The 15,893-nt window shown below is 55.4% G+C and overlaps 2 protein-coding genes across 5 annotated transcripts in view; one reads left to right on the forward strand and one right to left on the reverse strand.

Annotated features, from left to right (window-relative positions):
- Window positions 1-1,734, forward strand: part of MMP23B (matrix metallopeptidase 23B) — a 4,987-nt gene extending 3,253 nt beyond the window's left edge. The window contains exons 6-8 of the mRNA XM_006903905.3: window positions 35-145; window positions 223-349; window positions 438-1,734. Of these exons, the coding sequence (XP_006903967.2) occupies window positions 35-145; window positions 223-349; window positions 438-612 (413 nt within the window). The 3' untranslated portion in view covers window positions 613-1,734. The remainder of the gene's footprint in view (window positions 1-34; window positions 146-222; window positions 350-437) is intronic.
- Window positions 1,653-15,893, reverse strand: part of LOC102882757 (cyclin-dependent kinase 11B) — a 14,617-nt gene continuing 376 nt past the window's right edge. The window contains exons 1-20 of one of the 4 annotated variants that reach the window (XM_015590001.2): window positions 15,813-15,883; window positions 15,344-15,467; window positions 14,399-14,514; window positions 13,257-13,384; window positions 12,337-12,475; window positions 7,493-7,671; window positions 6,859-6,981; window positions 6,486-6,581; window positions 6,221-6,403; window positions 5,930-5,989; window positions 5,157-5,332; window positions 4,411-4,501; window positions 3,576-3,697; window positions 3,338-3,443; window positions 2,998-3,119; window positions 2,810-2,917; window positions 2,617-2,733; window positions 2,398-2,546; window positions 2,094-2,283; window positions 1,653-2,000 (exon numbers count right to left, since the gene is read on the reverse strand). In XM_015590001.2, the coding sequence (XP_015445487.1) occupies window positions 1,908-2,000; window positions 2,094-2,283; window positions 2,398-2,546; window positions 2,617-2,733; window positions 2,810-2,917; window positions 2,998-3,119; window positions 3,338-3,443; window positions 3,576-3,697; window positions 4,411-4,501; window positions 5,157-5,332; window positions 5,930-5,989; window positions 6,221-6,403; window positions 6,486-6,581; window positions 6,859-6,981; window positions 7,493-7,671; window positions 12,337-12,475; window positions 13,257-13,384; window positions 14,399-14,514; window positions 15,344-15,454 (2,409 nt within the window). In that variant the 5' untranslated portion in view covers window positions 15,455-15,467; window positions 15,813-15,883 and the 3' untranslated portion in view covers window positions 1,653-1,907. Of the gene's footprint in view, window positions 2,001-2,093; window positions 2,284-2,397; window positions 2,547-2,616; window positions 2,734-2,809; window positions 2,918-2,997; window positions 3,120-3,337; window positions 3,444-3,575; window positions 3,698-4,410; window positions 4,502-5,156; window positions 5,333-5,929; window positions 5,990-6,220; window positions 6,404-6,485; window positions 6,582-6,858; window positions 6,982-7,492; window positions 7,672-12,336; window positions 12,476-13,256; window positions 13,385-14,398; window positions 14,515-15,223; window positions 15,271-15,343; window positions 15,470-15,812; window positions 15,884-15,893 lie in introns of those variants that run through there. The other 3 variants (XM_015590092.2, XM_006903906.3, XM_015589976.2) reach the window with 3 other exon arrangements.

Raw genomic sequence — 15,893 nt, forward strand, 5'->3', positions numbered from 1 at the left:
GGGTGGGCCCTGAGGCCAGGCCACGCTCCCGCAGGCTGCCTGGACCGGCTGTTCGTGTGCGCGTCCTGGGCGCGGAGGGGCTTCTGTGACGCCCGCCGGAGGCTCATGAAGAGGCTGTGCCCCAGCAGCTGCGACTTCTGTTACGGTGCGACCAGGTCCCCAGCTCGGGCCCAGGCGGGGGTGGGGTCAGGGCGCTGACGTGACCCTCCCGCACCCGAGCAGAATTCCCCTTTCCCACGGTGGCCACCACCGCGCCGCCCCCCAGGACCAAAACCAGGCTGGTGCCCGAGGGCAGGAACGTGACCTTCCGCTGTGGCCAGAAGATCCTCCACAAGAAAGGCAAAGTGTAGTGAGTGACCCACCTGTGACGGTGGGGGTGGGCGCCGGGGCTCGGACCCGCCGGACTCTGCCACCCTGCCGCCCTGCCGCCCCCGCAGCTGGTACAAGGACCAGGAGCCCCTGGAGTTCTCCTACCCCGGCTACCTGGCGCTGGGCGAGGCGCACCTGAGCATCATCGCCAACGCCATCAACGAGGGCACGTACACGTGCGTGGTGCGCCGGCGGCAGCGCGTGCTCAGCACCTACTCCTGGCGAGTCCGTGTGCGGAGCTGAGCGCCCTCTGCAGGCCGGCTGATAAAGCGCTTTCTCTCTGACGTGTCTGCGCCCTTTCTTGGGAGGGCAAGGGGCAGACGGCCAGTCTTGGGCCTTGTAGCAGGGGACACCTGGCTGGAGGCCTAGCTGGATGTAGGGAGTGGGGGCCAGGACACCTAAACTTCCCTGCAGTTCCTCGAGGTGAGGATGCAGTCTACAGCGACCAGGGGGCCAAGAGCTTTTCTAGGCTGTTCTTGGAAAGGTGGGGACGAGGCCCATCTGCCATCACCTGGGGGCGCAGACTGCTGTGGAGCCGGCCCAGGGCCCTCTTGGGTTTGCTCTGGGGCAGGTGTGGCAGGAAGGCTGGGCTGGGGAGCGTGGGGCCTCCAGCACGGAAGTGCCAAGGCGGGGTGGGCCGGTGGCACCTCAGAAGTTGGGAGATGGGGCTGGTGATGCTCACAGAAGGGCCTGGTGTGACACAGGTGGAGGCCCTGGGTGGTGGCAAGCGTCCCCTCTGCCTGAGGGATTCCCAGCCCCCCTCCAACCAACTAGAACAGGAGCTGCAGGTCTGGTGGGCCAAGAAGAGCCTGGCCCATGTGGGGCCAGAGGCTACACCTCACCCCGTCTGTCCTTGTCCTCGCCATGTGTGCATGTGTGGGGACCCAGCCTGGGACAAGTGGCTGAAATAACATACTGAGCCTTCCTCCAGGAATATTTTACTGTACTTTAAAATGTCACCACCTCGTACAAAAAAGCCACATGGCCATGCTCACACCCCCAGCTCTGGGGGACCGGGGGACCTGGGGACCTTGGGGCTGTGGATGCTGTGGGTGAGGGCAGGAAGGTGCCAAAGCAGAAGCCCTAAAGATGGGAAAGCAGAAAAATCCCCCACGGCTCCATTTCAAATCACTGCCAGTATGACAGGCAGAGCCCCCTGGGTCATGGTGGCCGAGTGTATGTGTGGAGGGGATGTGCTATCCACACTGGCCACCTGTGTGTGGACACCTGCACTCTCCCCGTAGGGCAAGTCCGATACATCTGAAAGAAAATATACCCTTTCCTTCCACAAGGAAATGATTTAATTCTACAAATTTACAAACCAAGACAAAATAAAAATGAAACATGGAAAACCGAATAGAACCAGTGGTCCAAGTCTCGAGGTTGCTATTCACAGCAGCAAGGGCCAAAGCAGCTGTGTCCAACTGGGGCAAGACCTGGGTCTGGACCCAGATGCCTTCTCCAGCTCCTGCCCCTGGTCCCAGCTGACCCTGGATAGTCAGCATTCCCCGAGATTGGTCTGGGGTCCACCCTGAACTTCAGAACTTGAGGCTGAAGCCAGGGCCCGCGGCTGAGGCCCCCTGGTTGGTGGTAGTGAGGTGGAAGCCGGTCTCCTTCAGGTCATCATCTCCCTGGGGAGCAAGTGGCACTGTGGGACCCTGGCCGGGCCAGCCCCACCCTGGAGAACCACCCCCACCTCCATCACCCAGCAGCCCGCCCCTTACCAGCTGGCTGTAGCCCAGGCCTCCCTCAGGCGGCCGAGGGCTGGTGCCCCGCTTCACCCTTTGCTGCTCGCTCTTGGCAGGCCACGTGGGGAACATGGAGGGGTCGATGGGGAGGGGAGTCTCTCGGAAATACTCGTGCTTGAGGCCGTCCTCGGCGCTGACCCTCCGCCCAGGGAAGTAGGTCAGGAACCTGGGAGAAGACAGCACTTGCGGGACCACTGCAGGGTGGGGCCTGGGAGGCGGGGACTACTGTGGGGCAGGGCCCAATGTGGGGCGGGGCCAGGGAGCCACACCCCACACGCACTTGTTCATGAGGTCGAAGCCGTGATCGGAGAGCAGGGCCCCGAAGCGCTTGCGCAGGTTGTTGTAGGGGTACTCGGTGAAGGTCATCTTCTTGACCGCAGGGAGCTCGTTGTAGCCAGGCCAGATCTTCTCACTGGGCGTCCCCAGGTCCTGAAAGGAGGCTGTCTCAGGCTGGCCACGTCCTGCAGGTAGCGCCCCCCCATAGGACACCCTGACCCACCTTAAACACTTTGTTGATCTGATCGATTTCTGACTTCCCAGGGAACAGTGGCTTCTGAGTCAGCAGCTCCCCAAAGATGCAGCCCACGGACCACATGTCCACAGCTGTGGAGTACTCCTGGGGAGCAGGGACAGGCTCAGGGGGCTGGCGGGGCCACGTGCTTAGGGCAGGCCCCAAACGGCCCAACACTCACCTTGGCACCAAGCAGCAGTTCTGGGGCGCGGTACCACAGGGTCACGACCACTGGGGTGTAGGCCTTCAGAGGGGACCCATACTCCCGTGCCAGCCCAAAGTCTCCCACCTGCAAGGACAGGGCGGTGGTCGGCAGGCTGCGGCTGGGAGCCGGGAGCCGGGCGCCCCTCGGCGGGCGGCGGGGCTCACCTTGAGGATCCCAGCATGGCTCAGCAGCAAGTTGGACGTCTTGAGGTCGCGGTGCAGGATCCAGTTGTCGTGCAGGTGCTTCACACCACGCAGCAGCTGGATCATGAGTGTCTTCACCTCCCCTGAAGGCAGTGGTTTCTCAGTGGCCCCACGTGGGCTGCTCCCCCGCGTGCCCACCCACCTCGGTAGCGACCAGGTTCTCAGGGGCGTGGAGCCCGGGAGCACGCACCTGGTGTCCCAGGGTCGGGGTCACAGGCTAGCGTTCCCCCACCCCCAAGGACACTGCCTGTGGCCTGGGCGGCCTGAGGGTGAGCAGTCCTCACAGGGACACGGGCCGTACCTGGCAGGAAGGGCTGCTTCATGGTCTCCATCAGGCTCTTGAGGTCGTGCTCCACGTAGTTCATGACGATGTAAATCTTGTCCATGTTGCTGCCCACGACTATCTCCTACAGACGGCAGCAGGTCCCGCCCGTGACCACCGGCTCTCCCAGGAGGCCCAAGACCCTGGGGCAGAGACTGGTGACAGCGGGACCTGCTAGGCGTGAGGACTGATGAGCCCGCCTGTGTGGCCGCCTTACCCTGACCGTCACGATGTTGGGGTGCTGCGCCTTGAGGATGGTGTTGATCTCCCTCAGCGAGGTGATTGGGAACCCCTCCTTCTCCTTCTCCATCTTCAGCCGCTTCAGAGCCACGATTTCGTCTGAGAGCAGTTTGAGGACAGATGCTGAGAACGCACGGTCACGGGGACTCGGAGCGCCCCGACTGCACTGGAGGCCGCATCCGATCGGAGTGCGTGTCTCCGGCCAGAAGCCCAACCGTGGTTGCCAGAGGCATGCAGTGCACTCCCAGACCCGCTGCTGTCCAGAACCACTGGGACCTCCCGCCTCTGCCCACTGTCGCCGTGGGCAGGTGTAACCAACCCCAATGGCCCCACACAGCATTATCTGCCAGGTGCTCAAGGTCTCAAACAATCACTGGCGTTCTGAGACCCGGTTACAGGCACTGCGACTGTCCAAGGGCCGCCACTTGAGGCCGATGCTCTGTAGCCTGAGCCTGAGCCCAGCTGACTCCACACCCCCTAAGGTGGCAAGTCACCTGCTGTCACAGCCACGCAATACTCTCATGTGACAGCTGCTCTGGAATGTGTCACTATGAGTCATCACCTGGTGCTGGCCAGGTAAGGTCAGGCCATGGCCCAGCACAAGGATGGGGCGACTCCCAGGACCACAAGGCACTATGCTCAATGACCTCGAGGCTGAGGGGCCAGGCTGGCCGGGCTCGGGTCTCAGCCCCGAGAGCCAACCAGGAACCCAACCGCCCTTGGGGAGTTAGTGCTGGGCCTGCGACAGCAGCGGGCCAGCCGAGGACAGCGCCCCTCGGGTGCGGCTCTCCGGGCACCCAGACCCTGCGCACCTGTCTTCTTGTCCTTGGCTCGGTACACCACGCCGTAGGTGCCTTCTTCGATCCTGTTCAGGCACTGGAACTCCTCCACGCTCCGGCAGCCCTGGTGGGGACACTGGCGTGAGGCCTGGCCGGGCCGGCCCTGCACAGTGCCGGCGCAGCGAGGCCGACCCGAGGGGTCCCGGAGCTGCGACCCAGCATCTCCTGTCGCCTTCAGCGAGCTCGTGCCCCTTGGCCACGATCTTAAACCGAAGTGGAAAAGAACCGAGCCAGGCCTGCCCTGCCTTACGGCGACACTGAAGACAGCCGACCCCCCACACCAAGCCCGTGTCTTCCTGCTGTGTTGTCCTGCCAGGCCAGCGAGTGCACCCTGGGGAGCCTGAGCACGTGAGGCCACTCGCCCCTCTCAGGACGGGCTCCTTCCCAGGCCCTCACCGTGGTGTCCCTCATCACTGACCCTCCCTTATGACCCTGCACAGCAAGAGGGTGAGGAAGGGCAAGTGCCCAGTCACCAAGCTGCCTGCCATGCATGGGCCCCGCTGGGGCCTCAGGAGCTGTCCCCACCACTGCTGCCGGGCAAAAGGTTGGACTACGGACATGGAGACTGGTGCTTGAGCCTGGCCAGTGACTTCGCGCAAGGGCGGTCCCGGCCCCCTCTGGTGAAAGACCACCGCACTGGGGACTTGGCTTCTGCTCTTGGCCACCGGCCCTGTGGTGACGGGCGAAGCGGAACCAGGCTGGGCAGCAGGGTGCCTGACCTGCAGGGCGGGCAGGTACTTGGGCAGCTCCTGTTTGAGCTCGATGGGCGACAGAGTGGGCGAGTCGGGCACGAACTCCCCCTCGGTCAGGGCGCTGCTCTGCGGGGTGCCCTCGCCAGCATCCTCCTCTCCTTCTTCACTTTCTCCGGAATCTCGGTCAAATCGGGACTCTGGAACTTCAAAAGTGAAACCCGATTTCGAAACCAGGAATGAGCAATTGTCACAAGCCCCTTCCTGCTCTGGGGGGGTGGGGCTGGAGAGGGGGACACAGTGCACAAAGAAGACACTGAGCAGTGACCCCGGGGCCTTGGGGCCCGCCGGCTCTGCCAAGCCGCTGATCGGAAGCGGAGCTCCGAGGTGGTGTGTCTGGAACTGGTCTGTCAGGCCTGAGGGCGCAGAGCTGCCTGCAGGCCACGCCAGCCCCACGCGGCCTCGGCCCCCAGTTGGACCTGAGCTGCTAGGGCCAGGGCGGGAGTCCTCAGCCCCCGTCTGTCCAGGCCACAGCAGCACTCAGGATAGCATTCAGTTAGCACTGTCCCCTCTGAGAAATCCGGACCCCCATGGGAACAGTGAGGTGCTTTGTGAGGTGCCCAGTTCTAGGAGTCGGCTCGTCCTGGAACACTGCCAGGCCAGGACCTCCCTGTGGCTTCTGGGGCATGAGGTGCCTTGGAGAAGGTTTCCTGGACTGCCACACAGTCACACTCATGGCTGTTAGAGTGCCACCGCACTGGGGGACAGGCGAGAAGGCCAGCCGTCGCGGGGAGGCTGCTCACCCATGAGGACGTGGTTCTCGGTCTCACGATCGTCATCGCTCGCCTCGTCGCTCACTTCCTCTGCAAGGCAAAGTGGCGTCGGCCAGGCCAGCTGGGTCCGCCGCGCCCCAGGGCCCCGCCACCCCACGCGCTTCCGAGGCCACCCGTCTGCTCCGCGGACGGCCAGGAAGCAGCACGTGGGGACCTCCAGTGAGGCCCAGAACGCAGGGATGTCCAGTTTGGAACGTTTCAGGGTCAGACTTGAAAGCGCGTCCCGTGGCCTCCGACCCTGCTCGCTGGCACCCCACTCACCGGCCGACGGCGCGGACGCATCCTCCGAGTTGCTCCCCGTCTCCTCCTCCTCCTCTTCCTCCTCCTCCTCCTCTTCCTCCTCCTCCTCCTCTTCCTCTTCCTCCGAGTCTTCGCTGCTGCTGCCCTCCTCCTCCTCTTCCTCCTCCTCCTCTTCCTCCTCCTCCGACCCTGATCCCGACTCCGCTGCAGGCGGGAAGCAGCAGGCCATGAGCGCGGGGTCCCCCTCTGCAGCGGCGCCATGGGCCTCGGCCGCCGACTTGCTCACCTGAGGAGGACTCGGCCGAGCTGGTTTTCCTCTCGCTGTCGCTGACGTCCTGCAAGTCAGACAGCAGGTCCCTCTCCTCCACTTTCTCTTCTTTCACTTCCGGAGCAAACCAGCAAAGGTGAATTTGGGGACAGGTTGTGACATGAACAAGACCAGACAGAACCTCTCACACAAGGACGAAGTCGGTCTGAAGGGGAACAGCTCGCGCACACACACTCAGGGGAAAACTCTAATGGGCCGGCAACGGGCGTGTCGGGCGACAAGTGCCTAACTCACTTCACACCACCATTGGCACCTGCTCTGCGACAGGAAGCACTTAGCACACCACCCTGCTGTGAAGACGACAGAGACCCACACGCGCGGCCAGCCTCACCTGGCTTCCGGCCGTCGCCCAGCTCGAACCTCTCTCGGGGCGGCCGGAGCGGGCTGCGGCTCCAGTGGCCGGCCTTCCCCTTATCGCCGTAGTCCTCTCTCGTCGTTCGGTGATGCGCAGACCCTGGTGCCCAGGACACAAGAGGACGTGGCGCTGGCAGCACCCTCTTTCCGACAGGGCCCCCTCGGTCACCTCGCACCCGCACCCATGCTGATGGTGACAGCCCGCGTGACACGGCAGACACGGCCCCAGGACACACAGTTGCTAGCAGCACCCAGGACAGAAACCAAGGAGCCAAGGAAAGACAGCTCCAACCCGGAGGCTGGGAGCGGACCCGGGACCCAGACTGCCCACTATTGGTCACAAGGGGCAGGCCCGGAACTGCCTCTGCAGGCCAGAGCCCAGGCGCCAGAGGACACCTGGCACAGGGGACACGCTACAGCGGCCCTGCATTCGGCCCGAGATGGCCCTGGACCACGCCCTGGGGACAGCTCCCCCGCACGCCCCGCACAAGCCACTGTCCCCTTCCGCTCCCGGCCCGTCCCGCCTGCCTGCCACCGCCTCCCAGCATCCCCGTCCCCGGCTGTGGCTCGGCCCCAGGGTGGCGGCTGCGGGCCGAGGCACCAGCACTCACCGCGGGAGCGGCTCAGGGCGAGGCCCCCACCCGCGCGCGCACCTTCCCGCCGCGCCTCCCGCTCCTTGCGCCGCTCCTCCGCGCGCCGCTCCCGCTCCTTCTGCTCCCGCTGCTCCTTCTGCTGCTCCCGCAGCTTGCGCTCCCGCTCCCGCTTCCTCTCCAGCTGCTCCAGGCGGTCCCTGCAACGAGCACTGCCAGCGTTCCCCCAACGCACAGGCGGCTTCGCTCCCAGGGCTTTGCGCTCAGATTTAAAAATGCCTTTTCAGGTTATTCGACCCATAAAGGGCTTTCTAAAGGCAGCACGAACTCACAAAGCCGTCCCGAGGGCACGGGCACAACGGCAGGAAGCGCTGCTGCCAGGGGCCGCTGGTTCCGCCCGCTCCTGTGGGCCAGGCCCACGCAGAACCCGCCCCCACCCCAGGAGCTGCCCAAGGACGCACCCAGCACCCTCACGGCACCTGCACACGCGCCCGCCCGTGCTCCGCTCACCGGGCCACGGCTGGCGGACCCCGGGCCGCTGCCCGGTCCCATGTGGCGGGGAGAGGAGAGGGGGCATGAGCGGCACGATGGGCTGCGGGGAAAGCTGCTCTAAGGTCGGTTATCACCTGGAGCACAGGAAACACCAGTGACTGAAATAAGGCGGCCAAAGAGTGAGGACTGATCATAGGTAACTCTCGCGTCCCTGATCTTAAACCCAAATAACCCCTTAAAGAGCTAACACGCTTTTAAAAATAGATCATTATACACACACAGAAATGAGCACAAGCCAAAAATGGTGAAAACGAAAGAAGGCCTGTGGTGTCACCATCAGCCCCGGGCCAGCACCGGTCCGCAACAGCTCAGCACCTGGGTGGCTGCGTGAGGACATGGAGCTTGAGGCACGAGTATGTGAATGGCTGCGAGTCCGAGCTGCTTCAAAGCAAAACTGAGGGATGATTTATGTGTAAAATCCACCCGCTGCATCGTGTTTCACGAGCTGACGAAGTTGTACAACCATCACCACAGCTTCTCCCTTTTCCTGTTTACAAAGAACCAGCGCAGCTCGCTGCCAGTGTTAATTCAACATCAAACGTCAGGAGGCTACGTTTTCCAGGACTTGACATTTTCAGCGATCGAGAACGTATTTTGTAAATGGGAATACTGCTACTAAAGACAGAATGCCAGAGTGATGCCATTTGATAAAGGACGGTCGATACACTAGAGTGACGCAAAAATAATAAAAGTGAGATGTTTCATGGCAAACTCAGGATGACGTTAGGATTGTGATCTGCGAGTCATCTCGGGGTAAAAGCCACAAGCGCCACTGGCCAGTGTTCTTGGGGCAAACGGGAAGCGCGTTAAAACATTCCAGTCACTGATGTGTCCCTCACGTCCACCGTGCTCAGTCCCCACCCCGCAAACCTGCTTTCATCGGCTTTGGATTTCTGGACATTTCCGCTGCTGCTCTGGGCTGAATGCTTTTTCTTCGTCTCTTTGGGTAGAAGCTTATGGTATTGAATTCGCAACGTCCTTTTCTGACTTCAGTGCTTAAGCTAAAACACTGCACTCTAAGCACAGCCTTAGCTGTGTCCCTACACTTTGACTGTTTTCATTTTCATTTAGTTCAAACTATTTTGTTTTTCCTTATAATTTCTTCTTTCGGCCGTTGCTTATTCAGAAATGTGTCGTTGAATTTCTAAACACTGGGGATCTCTCCAGGTTTCTGTTGCTGATTTTGAGTTAAATTCTTTTGTGGTAAGAGGACATACTTTGACTTCTTTTAAATTCGAGCACCGTTACACGGCTTAGCATGTGATCTACGTTGAAAACGTCTCATGAGCTCTTGAAATAAATCTATACGCTGTAGCTGTGGGTGGAATGTAATATCCACGTTAGATTGAGTTGGTTAATATTTTCCAAATTTTCTGTATCTTTGTTGATTTTCTCTAGTTGTTCCATTGACTGGAGACATTTCCGACTGTCATCAACGAACTCTCTCTCCTTTCCATTGTTGAGCTTTGCTTCACGTATTCTTGGACTCTTGTACTCCATGCGTATACATTTGTTATTCTACCTTCCGATAGTGCGCCTTTTTGTTACTTTTTATTATTTGTCTTAACCTCTTTTTTGCCTGACATTTAGAATAGCCACTCGAGATCTCTTGTGGTTGCTGTCTGCATGGTGGATCTTTTCCCAACCTTTTACTTTCAACCCATTTTTGTCTGTGGCTCTAAGATATCCCTCCTGGAGTTGGATCTTGCTTCTCTGACAATCTTGCCCTTGTCTGGGGCACAGAGTCCGTTTCACGGTTAATGTAATTATGCCTATGGTTGGGCTTCCTTTTGTGCTTTTGCTCTTTGTTTTCTCCGTCTTCTTTTTTGTGCCCATTTTGGATTTAAATAAGTATCTTCAGCGTACCACTTAACTTTTCCGATTTGATACTTAGGTGTTTGCTCTAGGGGTCATAGCGACCCTAATTCCCATGAAACAGAGGGCCTGTTCCAGTGCAGCCTACACGTGGTATGTGCTACGTGACAATATATTCATAATTGTCATTCTGCACGATCTCGTGTCTTTTGTAGGAGACGTTGAGAAGAAACGTCTGTATAGATTCTGTACGTAACCCACTTTTACCATTTCCGGTCGTGTTTTTTTCTTCCTGTGGATTCGATACCTTCTGGTGTCACTTCCATTCAGCCTGAAAGTCTCGAGTGTCTCCCGTAAGGCGGGTCTTGCTAACAGTGGAACCCACCGGTCCACACCCACCTGGGCAAGTCTTTATTTCCCCCTCCCTTCTGAAGCAGCTCTGCTGGGTGTACAATCCTCGCTGACAGGTTTGCTCCCGGCAGTGTGACTATGCCACCCCGCCCCCGCGCCCCCAGCACCGAGCAGCCTGCCACCAACGGCACAGACGCACTCGCGTCCGGAGACAGCTTTTCTCTTGCTGCTTGTTCTCATTTGGCTTCCCCCAGTCTGACTATGACGTAACTGAATTTGCTGTGCCTGCAGCTCACTGATCTTTTTGGAAATGCTGATGAATATTTTTCATCAAATTTGGGAAGTTTTCGCTGTTATTTTAAAAGACACCTTTGTGCCCCTTCCTTTTTCTGTCCTGGGGCTGCCATGACACAGCTGTCGTCTCGCCGATATTGGAGGCTGTTCATTCTCCTTCAGTCTTTTTTCTCCTCAGAACGCGTGGCTTCCACAGCGCCATCTTCCAGTCCCTTCTCCCACGTCCTCTGAAGAGTCCAGGTCTTCGCTAAATCTGGAACACATGCAGCTTCTACTGATGCCTTTCTTCCTGGACAGGGGTCACTTTTTAATTTTTTTGTAGGTCCTGAGACTTTTTGTGGAAAATTGGACATTTTCGATTAACATGTTGTAGCAACTCTGGATTCTAATTTCTCCTCAGTTGTTGCTCTTTACCGTATTTGGCCAAATCCGTGAACTCCTGTCTCCGTGGCAGACTGTGGCCACTGCCATTTCTTTCCGTGTTTCTTTTTTTCCCCAGCTTGACTTCCTTGGGGTCAGCGCTGTGCCTGCACAGCTGTAAGGTCGGTCTGCACCGGACAGTCAGCACTTGGCTGTCCCACGCGCTGCCTGCAGCCTGGACACTGTGAGAGTTGAGACTTTCACCTTCCGGCCTCAGCCCCCACCAGACTGGTCACGAGAACGAAGGCTGTTCTCACGGACCTTCTTTAAACGCCTCTTCTGCTCACCTAGGCTGCCGGGACAGAAGCGCCATCTAGCCGTCCATTTCTCCCTTCTTTACCGCAGGCCAGCACCCAAGCTTTCTCTGGAAATGACCCCAACACACAGAGGTGGCCCTAGCATTCACACCTGTCTGTTCACCCTTTACCTGGGCTATGGAGGACAAACCTGGGGCTAACCAGATGCTCTTTCCTGAGAATCTGAGCCCGGAGAGAGGCACCTGGGGACAAACGCCCAAGGGTCTGGTGTCCCAGCTCCCAGACTGTTTCAAGGCCTTTCGGATTTCATTTCTTTCCTTTTTTCTTTTTTTGAAAGAACCAGTTCACTTCTATTGTAACCCAGAGAACACTAAACGGTATGTGTCCTTGGTCTTCCTGACCTAGACCACCCAGAACAGAGCCTGGTACCAAGCAGGCGTTGGCTACATACTTGCTAAGTAAGAGATGGTGAGTCATTCTCCACCAGACTTCTCCCGAGCACTAATTCTGTGTCAGAATTTACACACGCAGACCAGGCTGTCTTCAATACGGTTCACTCTACTATGACTTGAATACAATACGCTACTAAAGATGGGCAGGGCACTCACCCTGCTCCCACAGGGCGCTTCCCTTACCATCCTGACGCGCCGAGTGCACAGGTGCTTACATTTCCTCTTCCGTTTCCCTGTCATCAGCTAACAGGTCTAGGAAGACCATCTACCCTACTCTACCTTCCTTTGCTCGCCACTGATCTACGTCTGACCCAAACCTTCCTTGAGTCCATGTTCCTATCTCAGACCTGCAGCAACGTCCCTTCCTTCAGGCCCGTTTCACACTTACGCGAGGTCTCGGGCACGAATTAAGACCCGGCTCACGGGCCCCCAGCAGCTCCCCCGCCAGCCTCCGCCTGGAACAAGCCGACACACGGATTTCCGTTCCCCTCATGATCTCTCAGTGGGTTCACACCCGTTTCCATCCCCCAGATGCAGTAAAGACTCACTTCCTTCAGGATGATTCTCGTGGCTGATGTCACCCAATGTTTACTGGGCTGTGACTCTACGCTCACGCACCACTCCCGCGCCAAGTTACTGAGTCAAAATGACGGCCTCTTCCATTCCGATGGGATGCTGACCATCACGCGCGCTTAAAGCCCCTTAACCGAGCAAGGCCTCTCACCTCTCTCTCCTGGAATGTTCTCTTGCCATCTCCCTCCTCTTCTGTCTCTCCCATTCCCGGCGAGCTTTATCCTGTTCCTCTCGATGTCGCTTCCGGCGCTCGTGTTCTCTGTCCTTCTCTTTCACTCTCGCGTGCTTGCCTGAGGAGAGACAAGTGTCCCGCAAAGAAGCTTAACTTCCATGTAATCTGAAAATACCCAGTGCAAGAAGAAAAAATGTTTAATTAATGATTTAGAGATCATGATTTTATGTTAAAAAAAAATGACATAAGACACTATGTGATAAACCTTTACTTAAGGAAACAAAATAATGTCATCACTAAACAGAATTGTGATTTTCACCGTATTTTAAAAATCTCATCTACTGAATAATCTATGATTATGTCGCATTACTTTCATAATTTAAAAATATCAAAATAAAAAAATAAAAAATAAATAAAAGTAAAAATATCAGCACTCATGAAGAATACAGGACAAAGCTTGGCTCCTTTCGGTGGATCTCTACATCATAAGATCATGTCACTCGACTGCATTTATAAGTATAAGATTTAAGTCAGGCCCAGGTTGTTTTCCCAAATCCCTAAGCAGCTCTTGATATTGGCATGAGAACAAACCCATTATTTGGACTATATCAAGCACCCAAATTTCAGCTAAAGCAACTTGGCACTGAAGGGTGTGTTTTCCCCCTGCACTTGTGAATAAAGACCATTTTAAATGCAAACAAACCGCCCCATTACAATGTAACGTGCAGAAAAAACACCAGAAGGAAAACAAAACAGCTCTTCAGAACGACCTAGGATTAGTCCACGTTTTTAGCTAGTTTACTTTCTCTTCTCTGTGAGCCGAGTTGTGGAGAGGGCAGCAGACATGACCTGGAAGCAGAACACGCGTGGGAGCGACACAGAACGCGGGTGCCCCGTACCCCCCTCTGCTGAATGGCTGCGGTGCCTGCGCTTCTCTTTCCTCTTCTCGTCTTTCCTGTGATGAGCTTTTTCTTTCCGAGACATTTGCTGAGGTGGTTTGATAGCCAAAGAATCATCTTCCTCTCCTCTGAAATAAGACACAACAGCATGACGTCACGCTTGAGAAAGTAACACTAGGAGCACCAGGTACGATGGAGTTTCTTTTAACACAGAAAAATGCAGGGTTTGCGATATGAATAAAGCTGAATCTGAGCCACCACTTAAAAAGCGTTAATTACGAAAAAAAAAAAAAAAGCCGAGACTGTAAATTAACGCAGACTCGTGTGAAGTGTGAGTGAGAAAATCAGTGTTGCGTGCGGAACAAAAATGCCTCTGAGGAACCTTCGGGGACGATGGCTGCGTCCACTCTCTTGACTGTGATAAAAGTTCGCAGGTGTGTAAAATGGATCAAGTTGCACGCTTTGACAGATGTGCAGCTTATTCTGTCATTTACACCCCAATAGGGCTGTTAAAAAAAAAGGTCTCACATTTTTTAATCAAAATGACCTCAAACGGTCACTTAGTATCTTCAACTGTCTACGTAACTGAAATCTTTGGAGAAGTCACACCCCATGCCTTTCTACCTTAATTACTGGCTCTGTTGCCTTTAATCACGTGATGACGGATGAGAGAAAACACGTGAAGAGTGACCATGACGCAGGACAAAGCGTCAGAATGAACAGACGTCGTCAGGGCCATTTCCGCTCGGAGGCTCTGCTCAAGACTCTTTGAGCATTCGACCTTGGTTCGTTTGTACAAAATTTTAGACGGTGATTTTCCGAATCGTCACAAACATACAGCACAATGATTGAAGTGCGCTACGTAAATGGTGCTGGCTTGACCAAGAATAATCGCAAAGAAAAGCGCACGCCCTCATCTGGTTCTTCCATAGAAGTGGGGGTGGGGTGAAACTGACACCGCGCAGGAGCCCATTTCAATGGTGAGGTAAACCTAGGAAACCTAAAGTCACTACTCTGAACCTGCTGGATGTAGCACCGAGAAAGGCCAGCCAGGACCAGCACTATGTGGCGTGACCCCGCTTGCATTCTCGGTGAAGCACGCCACGGCCTGGGTGCTCTTCCTCCTCACGCGCCCCTCTCACCTGTCCTCCATGGAGTCCTCCCTCCGGTACGGCGAGTTCCTGATGGTTATCTCCATGCGGTGGTCCCTCAGCTCCCCCTCCTCAAGGGAATCCCGCTTGGAATCCCGGTCATCTGACTAAGAAGCAAGCAGGAAGTTAGTTATTTTCCTCACAGGAAAAACATATTTTTAATGATAATCGAACCCGGCCAATATCCAAAAACAAACTTTCATATACACTTTTTCTTTAAAAACACTTCATATGGGCTTTTATATTTAAAAAAAAAAAAAAAAAACTTTCATTCAAATCCCGTGGCATTAAAAATTACAACTTCCTGTAAACCGAGAATCTGAGATGAGAAATTTAAAACCAGCATATTTGACAAGGGACATCAGTCACTATGCCAAGCACGTTAGTTGTATATAAGAGCCAAAACTGAGTCTTAAAGCACATTATATTTACCAAATACTTTGTGAGATCTCATAAAACTCACTAAATACTTAAGAGCCTCCTATTAATCTTATCAGAAGAGGCATTTTTTACCAATGCCCCTTATCAAATTACTAATGTTTTTCCCAGTATGTTATCTGAACCAAGAAACACGTAAAACGTTAACGTCAAGACAACTTCCTGCTATATCAAAAATACTTGTAAATGGTATTGTGAATACACTAATAATGAAATGAGAAAAATTAGTCCAATTGCACTAATGTATTTAGGTTTAAAATGCTTTATTCTCCAGGTAGACACTGTCATCTACATACGGCTTTAGTATGTTATCAGTCTGCAATGTAAACTGAGTATTCGAATGTTTTTGTTAATTTTTAGAATAGATTTTGGGCTCACCTGCGACATTTGGAAGTACAAAAGAACTTCACCGAAGAAGCGTTGTTCTAATGGAAAAATGAGGGCAAAGAAATTAAATTTTCTTTTAAGAAAACCCCTTACTTAAAAAATATGGCTTACATTTTTTAAGCGTTTTATCTCTGCTTTTTCCTCTTGTTCTTTCCGACGTTTCTTTTCCTGAAGAATTTCATCTAAAGTTTTCACTTTCCAAGAGTCCTTTTCATCACCCATTTGAGTTAAAACACTACAGAAACAAAAGAATTCAAGATCTGTCAGAGATGACAAGCTACAGTTTGACGCTATGTTGTTTCTGGACACTTTTGCGCGCGCTTCGTTAGGAGGAATGGGCTCTGAAAAATGACTGGCTGGGTTCCGGTCTCTTTTCTGTCACTCCTGTGCGGTGCTGGGCAAGTTACTTCGCCTCAGTTTACCTTCTGTAAACGGCAAGAACGACGCCGGCACAGCAGTACCGCTCGGGGACTCAAAGGGACCACCCCTACCCAGCTCAGTACCTGGCACTGCCCGGCACCGTTTCTGCTATCGCAGCCTGTGAAACAGACCGCGCGGGAAGCGGGAGCTGCGGGCCCACCTGACGGCTGCAGCCTCCAGCACGGGACGGCGGGGGCCTGGGGCGGGGGGCGTCCGACTGGGCGCACTCGGAGACCAGGCC

Source organism: Pteropus alecto, unplaced genomic scaffold (assembly GCF_000325575.1).
Source record: "Pteropus alecto unplaced genomic scaffold, ASM32557v1 scaffold700, whole genome shotgun sequence".
Taxonomy (NCBI): domain Eukaryota; kingdom Metazoa; phylum Chordata; class Mammalia; order Chiroptera; family Pteropodidae; genus Pteropus; species Pteropus alecto.